Source organism: Lolium perenne, chromosome 4 (genome assembly GCF_019359855.2).
Source record: "Lolium perenne isolate Kyuss_39 chromosome 4, Kyuss_2.0, whole genome shotgun sequence".
NCBI lineage: Eukaryota > Viridiplantae > Streptophyta > Magnoliopsida > Poales > Poaceae > Lolium > Lolium perenne.
In genome coordinates this window covers 375,587,619-375,602,045 of record NC_067247.2, presented here as the reverse complement: position 1 = coordinate 375,602,045, position 14,427 = coordinate 375,587,619, and the positions used below count along the sequence as shown (strand labels likewise).

General features: G+C 44.7%; 1 protein-coding gene across 1 annotated transcript; it reads right to left on the bottom strand.

Annotated features, from left to right (window-relative positions):
• Positions 1–10,967: 10,967 nt before the first annotated feature.
• Positions 10,968–13,773, bottom strand: LOC127325711 (uncharacterized). The gene is made up of 4 exons (XM_051352523.2): positions 12,996–13,773; positions 12,168–12,389; positions 11,431–11,616; positions 10,968–11,287 (listed from the first exon to the last, which is right to left on the bottom strand). Exons 1-4 carry the CDS (start codon positions 13,473–13,475, stop codon positions 11,261–11,263), a joined length of 915 nt encoding a protein of 304 aa, XP_051208483.1. The 5' UTR covers positions 13,476–13,773; the 3' UTR covers positions 10,968–11,260.
• Between the last annotated feature and the right edge of the window lie 654 nt (positions 13,774–14,427).

The window sequence follows — 14,427 nt, the reverse complement described above, 5'->3', positions numbered from 1 at the left end:
GAAAATACCATAGACCAAATACAGTTCAAAAAGGCCAAAGACCGAAGAAGATTGAACATACCAATACCAAAGACTAATAGAATGATTCCTTTCATGGAACCTAAAGAACACAAAATAGTTATAGGTATCAACTATAAACCATGATTGGATGGACTAAATGAGTCTAATCCATTCTTAGAGGAATAAACCATCATGTTCATTTCCATGTTAAGTACCTTACTTAGTACCATTATTGCAGTTTTGGTAGTAAGGGAAAACAAAGACCTATTTACCAATTAGGAGTATTTTATCCAATTAGTCTCCAGTTAAGACTAGCAGCGTCAGAAGAAGTCTCAATCATTGAATCTTCAATGAGAAAGGAAACAAGCTTATAGAATTGGAAGAAATTAAAGAATCAAAGTAAGAACCATGGTTCGGAGACAAACCCTAATGAATTCCAGGAAGAATCTGGACAAGAGTTATATTCAATTATATCTAGTGAGATCACTATGGAGTTCGAGAAAAGTTTAAGTCTGTATAAGTCAGAACCACACTCCGGAAACGTGAGAGAGATCAAACTTCGAGGACGAAGTTTAGTTTAAGGGGTAGAGACTGTAATATCCTAGGTATTGGGGTTACAAAAATAGAGGAAACAGATGTGTGCATTGCATTCATGCATAGAAAATCTGGAGAATTTTCGCGCTTTAAAGTAAAACAGTCACAGTAACTGAAGTTTCACTTGACCTTGGTGGAATTGGAGTAGCTCATCAAGTCAAGCGCTATAAACCTCAATGTGACTTTGGTTAAAACATTGTTTTGGGTAGAGATGATTTGATCTAAGGGGTTAGATCAAATGGAACTAATAACCAACACAACAACACTTTACTCAATGATCAATTGCTTGATCTTATAAAAGATTATAATATGGTAATCCTTGCCACAACATATGAACACCCATTGAATTGGAAACCCAGTAACAATAATTGGAAAAACTATTCTTCACTTATCTTCTCCATGTCTTAAACTAAACCATATCCTTATCATAAACCCTATGATATCCATTCTACTTGAATCTTGGAAGCATGACATGGAGATCAACTCTAGGAATATATATTCTTCTCTATTCCAAATTATTAAGCATCAAACCTAGAGAGGTGAGAGTTCTATTATAATTATTAGAGAAGCAATAACAAACATTGAGCTAAACCTTGGATATACATCCAAGTATTCAAATCATCATCTTTAGAAAGAACCTTAGAGTATTATTCAAGACATTCCTTAGAGAGAGAAACTATTTATGTTAAACATAGACATTGATGAATACATCAACCTCTATGGAGCCTAACCCTAGGTTAGTACTGAAGACCTTCCCAAATGATAGAGACCAATCATACTAATTCTAGCTTTACCTATTTGAGAATCAAGGATAAACTTTGAACTAAAGTATTAGGTAAACCATTTCATCTTGGAGTGGTGAGATAATCAAGATAGCCAAGTGGAGTTTTAGACTTAATACCTATTGAGATATTGTGAGTACACCATAAACCCTAGAATAACCATTCCTTTATAAGAGAGCCCAAGCTAAGGTGTTACACTCAAATTAATTGAGGCAACACTTGGACTTGAGGGAGAGAACTATCCATATATTAAAATGATTATATCATCCTACTTTGGAAAGAACCCTAAGTGAATATCTCAGGCATTCTCCTGGAATATAAATTGTTGAGACAACTATAGTATGCCTATCCTAGAAAGTAAAATGGAAGTACTAGACCCTAGCTGATTAAGATAATACTTGATCATGGATGTGAGAACCCCATTTAATGAGAGATATCTTAGGAAGCCAAACATTGATCATTATAAATTGGGTAATGATCATAAACCCTTAGAACTTGAGGTAGAAGGTATTAAGAACCCAGTTGATCATGTCTAATCCATGACCATGCTTTGGAAATAGATAATTATCAGTTAAACCTTAGTGAGTTAAGTAGATATAATCTAGCACCTAAGATTATAGGGGTACCACTAGCAACCCTAAAACCATTTCCAATATATTAATTGGAGAAACAACTGAATAGCAACAAACTTTGTATGGTTCATCCCCTATAACAATCCAAATGATCTTGGATTGAATCATCCTATTAGTGGTGAGGAAGAGCAACCCTAGATAATTCAACAAGAGGTCCACCTACATTTAGAACCAATGCCCTATCCCAACTTTAACTTATGTATCATATGGGGATCACAAGTATAATCCTAGAACCATGCCTGAGCTTGAATATGAGTAAGGGGATTATTTAGTCAACCCTAAAATGAATCAAAACAACAACTTAACCTATGTTCCAAGCCATGCCTATGTAGGTGCCACTAACTAATGTTTCCAAATAAATAGTAGTCTCATGAGAGGAATAAGATCCACCTTAACCATATTAAACTAAGGGTTTACAAGATGATAATAATACTTTAAAATAACCTTAAACAATTCTCCAAATCAATAACCACCATGAGCACATGAAATAATGTTATGAGATCATATGCTCAAATAAGAAACTAGATATTAAGCTATGCCTTGTAAATTGTTTAATGCAATGTAACAAAAGATAAATATAAAAACTTAACTATCAATAGGTACTTAGAAGAACCTCTTGAGAAATAGTTTAGATCAACTAAATTGATGTTGGCAATTAGGACTATATAATTGCCCATTTTCAATCTCTATTAACATTTAATAAACAAGGGTGTCACTACACATATGAAATATTTTAAAGCTCTTATATTTACAATAGTATCTTTGTAAACTCCAAAGGGATTCACACATTTAAAACCCTGCAAAACAAAAGGGAAATGCAAACCAGAATTAAATAGAAAATACAAACCAGAAAATAAAATAAAAGAAAAAGAGAGAAGAGGGGTGATTACCTGAACAGGCCGCAGAAGCCCACCAAGCAGTCCAAGAGCAGCCTGCCGAGCAGCCCAGGACACTACCCAGAAGAAGCCCACTAAGCAGCCCAGGTACCTCTTCGTCAAAATAACAACGAGGAGGGATCGTCCTCATCCTCTTCGGTGCACGAGGAGGACAGCACGACGGCGTGCTCGACTTCCCATCGTCGTTGTCGAGCCCTCCTCGTCCGAAGGCGTGACAAGGCGCTCTTCCACGCCGTATAAAGCCCAGCGATGAACACTGAACCGAGTTCCTCCCCTCTCTGCTCAATTTCTCTCCATGTCGAAACCCTAGCCCCGCGGACTCCGGCCGTCGCCGTCGACAGAGACCACCCCGAGCCTTGTAATGACCACCATCGGAATCGCCGGCCTCGACTTGTTCTTCCTGCAAGAGGAATCGAGCCGCCGCGGTCAGAATCATCGCCGGCGAGTTCATCTTCTCCAACACCGGCGACAGCAAATTCCGGCAAGCCGGACTTCCCCGAGCTTCGCCGACCCCACCGTCGCATTCCTGGTGAGCTTCTGAGTCTTCTGGAAGCATCGCTTTGCCCGATTAGACGATGTAGCACCTCCGCATCACCTAACCTGTGAGCACCACCGCCGCCCCTCACCGCCGATCGAGTTCTGGCGATCACTTCCTAGCGGCGCCACCACCGTTAGCATTCCCGTGACGCGCTGAGTAGCTAGAGCATCATCGCGTGTCCGTAAATCGCCTGGAACCTCGCCGCCGTCGCGAATTCCCGCCGGCAGTGAGCCCCAAGCCATATTTTCTATTTTGACCTCGGTCAATGACACTGTGGCGGCTGACGTGGACACAGGCCCACTGGTCAGTGACCACAGGTAGAATCAGCTGGGTACGTTTTAGCAGTTCCAATCGTTTAAATTCAAATTCAATAACATCTGCAACTTCAAATAAATTTAGAAAATCCAATTTAAGTCAGAAAAATGAAAATAAGATATCAAAATTCTTGGAAAAGAAAACTCTTTCCAATAAAAATATAAAATGAAATTTTTAATTTTAATAAAAATTCACATATTTAATACTTGTTATTTAAGCCTTTAATTTTAAATTCTAAATACCATTAAAAATTCGGAATTTAAGAAACCATTTATAAATTAAATAAAACCAGTAAGCAAATAAAGAAAACATGAAAACTAATTTTCTTTATTTGCAATCCTATTAAATCATTATCAGGGAAATTTAAATCCTAATTAATAATTACTCTAATTAGTAAATTATTTAAAAATAATAAAAAGCCAAAGTGAATATTAATTTCATTTCAAAGTTATTAATAACTTCAACCTTAAAGTGAAGTTATTAATTCAAGAACCTTAGGGTATTTAGAAAACCCTAATATCATAAGTAATAGAACCAGGAACTCATCATTTCATGTGACTCCTAAAACCCTAAATTAATTAGGACCCTAGTTCCATTATTACATGTGAACCCTAAATTGCTTCAAACCTAAAACCCTAGGTTAGAGCATGTGATCATGGTACATTCTTTCAAAGCATAGAACCCTAGTAGCAAATAAATACCTGTCTTGGACACATAAAATGTAGAAGACCTATCACTAATATATGGGTAGCCCATGTGTTCATCTTCATCAGACCCAGATAATCAAGTAGGGTTAACCAAGTATAAACCCTAGATCCTATTACCAAAGCCATCATCATTATTCATTCCTATTTAGCATCACACCATTGTGATGAACCCTAACAGCAACCATACCTACTATTTTACCTTACATAACCCTGTTCCACTAAACCCTACTAGTGTGAGATACTATTCCACCATCCTATTTAGAAGTCAATTATTCCTTACTTATTAGAACCAACAGTAAAACCTAGACCACCTCAACCCTAATTGCAATACTTCTTAATATTTAAGAAGTATGTTCTTCAAAAGTTATTCTTTTGAAGTAACTAAAGAATCATCATCAAAACTGCCTAATAGGACCTATAGACAATAGCCATCGATCACCAGCAAAGTAGCATCAACCTTTATAGCACCCATGTGTAATTAATTGCTTAGGATGCCTAGGCTTAACTCAACCTTACAAGCCCTAGATGTTGATGAATCCAACAAGGTTGTGATCCATCTACTACTTACTCCAGAAATCAATTAGAACCATAGAAAACCATAGAACCCCACAAGCCTAATAACCATACTTGTTCTTTATCAAAGTACATGTTCTTCAAAAGTTATTCTTTTGAAGTATATGATAATTAATCATTAACCATGTCATATAGTACAAAAAATTGACCACTGTTCTTTACTTGTTAACATTATGCCAATTATCATTCTTTGTGTGCTCAATTGATTATTATGCTTTATTATCTACCTGTTTATAATACCAAGGAAATCACACTTGAATAAGAACCTTGTATGTGAATCACTCTAAAAGTGCAACACACCCTAAACCAATCATTACAACTCACTGATCCTAAATCATTGGGGTTAGGTCACGCTTAGCGCGATTGCATCTCATTCTCATGCATTATTGCATCCTTGCCAATCTTTTAAACATCGTCCTTACCGGACGATGATGCTATTTCAGAATTTGGAGTTATTACGCATCGAAGACCTTGTCTGCATAATCCTGTAGTCAAGAAAGGCAAGTTCATCACTTGCTCATGTCATTTGAGTATTTCTATCAAATTACTTGCAAAGTACTATGGTTATCACTATTGCATAAAAACCAAAACCACTACTTTCATAACTATGAATATGACTATGTGGTGGGCAATGGAACCATGGATTGTGTTGATATGGTGGAGGTTCCATTGCAAGGGTTTATATCCATCTAGGATTAAACAACAAATGTTGCCAGTGATTCTTGTGCCGTAATAACCGTGTTAACCATAAGATCTGAAATGGGACGGACTAGTCAATCGTATTTCCACCTCTTGTACATCAACGGATGCGCTTACCGTAGAAGTTGTATCTTGCGGAGCAACTTGTGGGTGGGGAACCCATTCTAAGTCCCCACGGTTATGCTGTGCATACCGTAGCGGTTGCGGCTTGCGGAACAACTTGAGGGTGGGGATTCCACTCTAATTCCCCACGGTAATGTGGTCTATGATGGGTTGCAGCTACCGGCGAAGGGGTTTGGTTCGATCCCAGACTGTTGTCGTGGTCGGGGTCCGTCCTTAAATGGTGTAAGTGGACCGACGAGGACCCAGGGTTGGGGTTTGCAACAAAGGGTGGGTGTGCGAGGTAGCGGAGGAATATGATTGGCTATGACCTTATACCGGGCCTCACACCATAGGAAGTGTGGACGAGAACATGACTCGGTTGGCACCAAGGTTAAGATCTCTTATGGGTAAAGCAACACACCTCTGCAGAGTGTAAAGAACCGTGACCTGTCACTCCCTGTTCCGGGATATGGAACTGCGAACGCGGCCGGAAAGGAGCTCCATGAAGTTCTAGTAAACCGGTGAAGGCTGACGGACATAGTTCTTCTGAATAAAAGCAACCTTTTGAAGAAATGGTTATGAAAACCTGCATTGGTATTGTTGGATAACGTTGCATAGAAAACAAAAATTTTCCTACCGCGAACACGCAATCCAAGCCAAGATGCAATCTAGAAGACGGTAGCAACGAGGGGGTATCGAGTCTCACCCTTGAAGAGATTCCAAAGCCTACAAGAGGAGGCTCTTGTTGCTGCGGTAGACGTTCACTTGCCGCTTGCAAAAGCGCGTAGAAGATCTTGATCACGATCGGTTCCGGCGCCACGAACGGGCAGCACCTCCGTACTCGGTCACACGTTCGGTTGTTGATGAAGACGACGTCCACCTCCCGTTCCAGCGGGCAGCGGAAGTAGTAGCTCCTCTTGAATCCGACAGCACGACGGCGTGGTGTCGGTGGTGGTGGAGAAGTCCGGCGGAGCTTCGCTAAAGCTACGCGGGAGTTATGGAGGAGAGGGGGCGGCTAGGGTTTGGGAGGGGGTGGCCGGCCACTTCAAGGGGGGCGGCCAGCTTGTGGTCTTGGGTTGGCCGGCCCCCTCCCTTGGCCCCTCATTATATAGGTGGATCCCCAAGAGTTGGTCTCCAAGTCTTCGAATAAGACCCGAACCAAAAACCTTCCATATGGAGGGGAAACCTAGCCAAGCTAGGACTCCCACTAGAGGTGGGAGTTCCACCTCCCATATGGGGGGGTGGCCGGCCCCCTAAGGGGCAGTCCACTTGGGACTCCTCCCCACTAGGGTTGGCCGGCCATGGAGGTGGAGTCCCATGTGGACTCCACCTTCCTTGGTGGTTTCTTCCGGACTTTTCTAGAACCTTCTAGAACCTTCCATAGAACCTTCCGCGACATTTTAATTCACATAAAATGACATCCTATATATGAATCTTATTCTCCGGACCATTCCGGAACTACTCGTGATGTCCGGGATCTCATCCGGGACTCCGAACAAATATTCGAACTCCATTCCATATTCAAGTACTACCATTTCAACATCCAACTTTAAGTGTGTCACCCTACGGTTCGTGAACTATGCGGACATGGTTGAGTACTCACTCCGACCAATAACCAATAGCGGGATCTGGAGATCCATAATGGCTCCCACATATTCAACGATGACTTTAGTGATCGAATGAACCATTCACATACAATACCAATTCCCTTTGTCTCGCGATATTTTACTTGTCCGAGGTTTGATCTTCGGTATCACTCTATACCTTGTTCAACCTCGTCTCCTGGCAAGTACTCTTTACTCGTACCGTGGTATGTGGTCTCTTATGAACTCATTCATATGCTTGCAAGACATTAGACGACATTCCACCGAGAGGGCCCAGAGTATATCTATCCGTCATCGGGATGGACAAATCCCACTGTTGATCCATATGCCTCAACTCATACTTTCCGGATACTTAATCCCACCTTTATAGCCACCCATTTACGCAGTGGTGTTTGGTGTAATCAAAGTACCTTTCCGGTATAAGTGATTTATATGATCTCATGGTCATAAGGACTAGGTAACTATGTATTGAAAGCTTATAGCAAATAACTTAATGACGAGATCTTATGCTACGCTTAATTGGGTGTATCCATTACATCATTCATATAATGATATAACCTTGTTATTAATAACATCCAATGTTCATGATTATGAAACTAATCATCCATTAATCAACAAGCTAGTTTAAGAGGCATACTAGGGACTTCTTGTTGTCTACATATCACACATGTACTAATGTTTCGGTTAATACAATTATAGCATGATATATAAACATTTATCATAAACATAAAGATATAAATAATAACCACTTTATTATTGCCTCTAGGGCATATCTCCTTCAGGTATTAGACTTTCTGGTCTAATACTGTAGCTAGTGCATTAAACACCTCTTTCCTATAATGAACTTGTTGAGTACGCTCGTACTCATCCCACTCTTAAATCCCCTGCTTAGATATGGAGGCATCGAAGGAGGATCTACAATGCAACTCAAAGGCCGAGGAGACAACAACTACTTCAAGAGACAGGACCCTGTCAGAGGAGTCAGATACCACAACCAACAAGGAGAAAACCTAGATTAGCCATAGAAGGGAACTAGCTTCCTATACCTAGCTCCTATTTAGCTAGAATCTATTCTTAGCCTCTACAGCTAGTCAAATACTCTACAAATAGAGTTCGTGATAGGATTTGACTACGAGTCGTTCTTCTGGAGTTTATTTGCAGATTTACCTCATTGTAAAGTAGGAGGCTGTGATGATCTTATGTAACCGAGTCAATGTTGTAATTCTATAGACATGCCTTGGACCCGCATATGTTTCTGTTGTACCACTCTGAGCGATATAATACTAGTGGAACGGTGTTTCATTGGTGTTATATCAGACTTGCATACTACACCATGCAGTGGTATGCTGGGTCACCACAGTTGGTCAGAGCCGGTCCCAAAAAAAAAAAAAAAGGAACGCCGTCTCTTGTCGAAAGCTTCGATCACTACAGCCGGAAGGGAAAGGGAGCACATGTACTAGGAAGGAAGGGCATTCAGAACGGCATTGCAGAGGAAAAGACAGACCACCAAAATACAGCAGGTGGCATCAGAGAGGCTCATGGGAACGAAGGTAGACTTGGCCAAGTTAATAGCCAGGCCTGTAGCGTCCGCAAAGGAGTCCACGAGGATTTTAAGAGCAAGAGCAGCGGAGGGAGTAGCGCGATATATGATCAGCCTATCGTCCACATACTGTAGAACAGGGCCAGTGACCATCGTCGACAAGGGGATGCTAGAGAACGAACAAAGCTTTTGGAGCAGGTCAGGGCAGCGCTCAGCGTCCCCCGGGGGATCAAATCCCCGATCCCCCGGGTGGACAGCCGTCCGATTTGACCCCACAAGTCGTCCGATTTCAGAACTCGTCACATTAAAAAAGGCAACCCGATAAACAAAAAAAATTCCCTCCTCGTTAGCGTACAAGTCCTGGACATCGCTTGAGGCGCTCCCGTGACTCCGCTTGCAGCCTCGCCTGTAGCAGCGGCGGCGGCCGGACGTAGCAGCGGCGGCGACCTCCTGTAGCAGCAGCGGCGGCCCGATGTAGCAACGGCGGCGGCCTCCTGTAGCAGCGGCGACGGCCGGACGTAGCAGCGAAGGCGGCCTCCTGTAGCAGCGCTGGCCGATGTAGCAGCGGTGGCGACCGGACGTAGCAGCGAAGGCGACCTCCTGTAGCAGCGGCGACGGCCGGACGTAGCAGCGAAGGCGGCCTCCTGTAGCAGCGCTGGCCGATGTAGCAGCGGCCGTGACCGGACGTAGCAGCGAAGGCGGCCTCATGTAGCAGCGGCGGCCGGATGTAGCAGCGGCGGAGGAAGAACGTAGCAGCACCGGAAGCCGAATGTAGCAACACCGGTGACTGGATGTAGCAACGGCAGAGGAAGAACGTACCAGCACCGGCGGCCGGATATACCAAATGTGGCGGCCTGATGTAGCAACGGAGGCGGACACATGTAGCAACGGCGGTGGTTTTTTGTAGCATCGACGCCATCCTTGGTTGCCCTTGTAGTAACGGCGGTGGCCCCTAGCATCTCCGGCATCGGCCCTTTGCAGCAGCCCGGCGCCCGCCTTGAAGCACACATGGTGGCGCTTGCTCCTGGCACGGGCGGCTGCAGTGCGACCGGCCGCGACTTGCCGCTCCACCGGCGGCCAGCTTGCAGCAGCCCCACCCCCTTGAGGCACCGGTGCTCTCCAGGGGCGTGCGGCGGACTCAAAGCGGCCGTACTTGGTGGTCGTCGGCGAAGATTGTAGTCGGGGCTGGCCGGCAACCTCCCTGGCTCTCGCATCACAGCGGCCGGAGCGAATCATGGCGGGGCGGTGCGGAGCAGGGAGGAGCGGTGGGATCCATGGCGGGAGTCGGCACGGCAGTGGAGCAACAGCGTGGGAACGACGGCGCCGCAGCAGCGTGGGAGACGGCGGGGCGGGAGCCTGGGGCGCTACGGTGCTCCATTCCTATCCATGGAGGCGTGCTCTGCGAAAGAGAAGATGGGGAAACAGCACGAAGAGATAAGGTAGTGCTGGCTTTTTTTTTCTGCCACGCGAGGACGCGTGTCACGCCCAGAAGGAGGAGGAAGCGGGCGACGCGTTCCCCCGGGGGATGGTAAGCGTTTTCCCAGCAACAATCGTCCTTTTTTTTAGATTACAAAACCTCATCTGGAGCATAACAAATAAGATGTTACACTTCATTTGACCGCTACTCAGGAACCCAAACAGTTCGTGCTGTTGCGGTCAGAACAGCAGCCGCAACGCCGGAGCCGGCCGGCAGTGGACCTTGGGGACGAGCAGCTTCACACTGCATGTGCTGTCTACAAGAGAGGGGTTCCACTCCAGCGTATTGTTCGATACCATCGCCAGTTGCTGCTGGGATCCTTCTCGTCACAAGACGCTGAACTGGGAGAAAATGAAAATCATCCTCTTTGACGAGCCAAATGCCTACCAAAAGAAAGGCTCTTCAAAGTCTTGGTGCGGTCAGCGAGGAGGCTCTGGTAGAGATGCTCTCAACATCTAAAGCCAGCAGTGAAAAACAATTAAAAATTGCGCCATGGGGAATACAAGTATGAAAAGTGGAGGGTTTTTGTTTTCCTTTCACTTCCTATAGGAGTACAAATTACTCCAAAGAACATACCTGTAAGAAGTTAAGAATACAGAGTTGAAGTACACCTACGCAATGACAGTAACTGGGTACAACTTGGGTCAAGCATGTGCGGGTATGACAACAATATATCAGCAACAAAATCAAGAAAACTGCTCCGACTTTCTAACTGAACTGTCCTGATGATCCTCAGCTGTTGTGACCTGTGACAGCAGATGTTCTCTGTAAGTTGCTAGCTCATGTTCCTCCAAGCACCAATTATCCACATTGCTTCCTCTTCTGGACCTGCAAAGTCAACAAGGCATTTGTAAGTTTCATCGATATGACACATTGCGCAATGCATATGTATATTCAACTAATAGAGTGAAAACTGAAGAAGAACCCAAACGGTTGCAACAAAAATCATGTTGCAAGCTTCATTTAAGTACCTCTTGAAGTTTCCGGAATACCAACTCTTCCATATCAACAAATCCAGTTCCATCAATGTTGATTGTACTCGGTGGCTCAGATGGTGGAGTTGCGAATGCTGGTGAGCCACCCGATTCTTCAATAGGAGTAACCATTACTGGGACCGGGAAGACATTGTACACAGAATGGTTCTTCAGTGCGGTTTTCTGTTATAAGATCAACGAGTATTTGGTTAGCCGCATAACTAAAATATATAATCAAATTCGAGACAGATAATGAAGCTTGGTAAAGTTCCAAAGGACGTTGTACACAGAATGCATCAGTTTTGAACCATAAACAACAGGTGCATAGTTAGTAAACATAGGCATGCGGACTTTGTAAAAAGTTCTTAAAGACTCCTATCAGTATCGAAGCATAAATAGAGCAAGCAACATATCATGCACGATTAATTATTAAACATAGGCATGCAGAGTTTGTAAAATTTCTTATGGGCGCCTACCTTCCAGCGGATTAATAGACTCATTATCCTTTGCTAGAAGAGCTATCATTTCGATTTCAAATCTCCTATGGACTCTTATCTTGCTGCAGATTAAAACGAACTCATTATCCTGTGCTAGTTCAAGATCTATCATTTCTAGTAAAGTACTCCTTTGGACTCTAATGTGGATTACAACGAAATCTATAATCCCAGCCCAGGACTTGTAATTAAGGTGGAAAAAATCTCCCAAGACAAAAACGAGGGACAAACGGGACTTACTGCTGCCTCTTTAGTAGCCATGACAACAATTGCTGAACCCCTGTTCCTTGATTTTTTGGTCTTGATCACAATGTCTTCAACCTTGCCGAATTGCTTAAAGATCTCCTCCAACTTTGCAGCAGTATAGTAATCTGCTCCACCTTCCCATGAAACCTTCAAATAATTCCCCTTGTCAGTTTTTACTCCGTTCTCTCGAGTTGCACCCTTCTTGTCTCCACGTGCCTAAAATGAAAAAGGAAATGGTAAAATTGTCGTCAGCACGGCACTTAATAATACAAATCGAAAAATATCGTGCAACTTGCAAAAAGGCACGTATTATCTTAAAATCTACGTTGACGGTAAGGCAGGGAAACGGGAAATCTGGCAAGTGCCCCTTTCTTCAATATTAGACAAAGCTATTGTACGTGGAAGGCAAGATATTTGATGCTGAATAATTTAGACATGGTCACAATGATACTTTGGATGATGAAATAATTTTCCTGATCCCTTTATGTATGCTATAAAGCCGCAAATTAGTACTCCCTCCGTTCTATATCAGTTGTCGCTGATTTAGTAATAATTCAGAAGTAAGCTATCCCCTCTGATCAACTATCACAGTTCAGCAATAAACCTATCCCCTGTGATCAATTATCACACTTGGGCAATAACTCAGAAGTAAGCTAGTTAAGGTGCATCATTCTATGTTCTACATCTGAAAGAGAAATTCCCCAACATTCATCACCCGATAAGGCAGTAGTAATAGGTTGCAGGTAATAGAGTACACTACTATCAATCCAACACGGAGAAGCAAACGAAACTGAAGAGATTCAAGGAACAGCGAGACGTTACCGAGGTGGAAGCGGATCCCGAGATGCGCGAGCTCTTCCTGGCCTTCAACTCGCTGAGCTCGCGGTCGATGTCGGCGGCCTTGCGCTTGTCCTCGCGCCTGGCGAGCTCGTCGGGGTCGACGTACGGGCCCCCGCCGGCGGCGAACGCGCGCTCGCGCTCCTCGAGGTCGGAGACGGCCCTGCGGCGCCTGACCCCGGTGGCGGCGGCGCGGGCGGCGGCCTCGCGGCGGCCGCGGAGGCGCGCGTCGAACTGGCGGCGGAGGGGCTCGTCGCGGAGGAGCTTGTAGGAGCTGGCGAGGGTCTGGAAGTCGGCGGTGGCGTTGGGGTCGTCGGGGCGCTTGTCGGGGTGGCGCAGGCGCGACTGCGTGCGGTAGGCCTTCTCGATCTGCTCGACGGTTAGGGCCGCGCCCTCCGCGCCCGACGGGAGGCGCAGCACCTCGTAGTGGTCCACGTCGTCGCCGTCCTGCCCCGTCGCCGCCATGGGGGCTGGGCTGGGCTGGCGAGGTCGAGGTCGAGGCCCCTTGGACGGTGCCGGCGGGACCAGGGAGGGAGGGTCGGCGCGTCGAGGGCGGCTAACCCTAGAACGCGCGCGCGGAGACCTGCGCGGCGCGTGGGAGCGAAGAATCGGAGGCGGCGGTGGGGGCAGCGGTAGGGCTGGATTGGGATTGGGATTGGGAGGGCGGCGGCGGTAAAGACCCTCGGCGGCTGGAGGCGGTGGACGACCGGATTGGGGTGTGGTTGAAGTTGAACCCAAAACGGAGGGGAAGGCGGTAGCCGCAAACCGACTAGAACGGGGCAAAACGGAAAACGGAAAGTTTTGGTTTTGAAGACAAGATACAAAACTTTCCGTTTTCATCTAGATGGTGTGTTCTGGTAAATATACCACGAAATTGTAATGGTATCTATCAAAGACACAATCGAGCAGTGTGTTTTGGCAAACGCCAGAAAATAACGGTGTCCTGTAGCAAAAAATTTCACTTTACTTCTCATCACCTTAAAAGCTTCTTCAAATGTTTCTGGGCTCATACATACAAGCACTGAAATCTTTGAGAAGAGATGATCCATTTTCCTCATCATCCCCTTCTTCCGGGGTCTCTTCCTTGATTTCTCCATCCTTCTTTTTTGTTAGGTAGATGCTTGATGGCATTCTGCATAATGTGGAAAGTGCACAATCCATGCTTTGATTCTAAAAACACCCGCTCAACTGCCTTTCCCATTGCACTATCTTGATCAGTAAATATGGTGCGAGGTTGCTTCTGATTATGTACTGATAAGAAGGCTTGAAAAAAGCCATTTGAATGAATAAAATGTCGTTTCTCTAAAATGGTATCCAACAAACACACCAAATGGCATGTACTCCTTGTTTGTTCCGAAAGTAGTGTCGAAGGTTATAACATCACCGAAATGAGCATAATCTATGATCATTTTGGCAT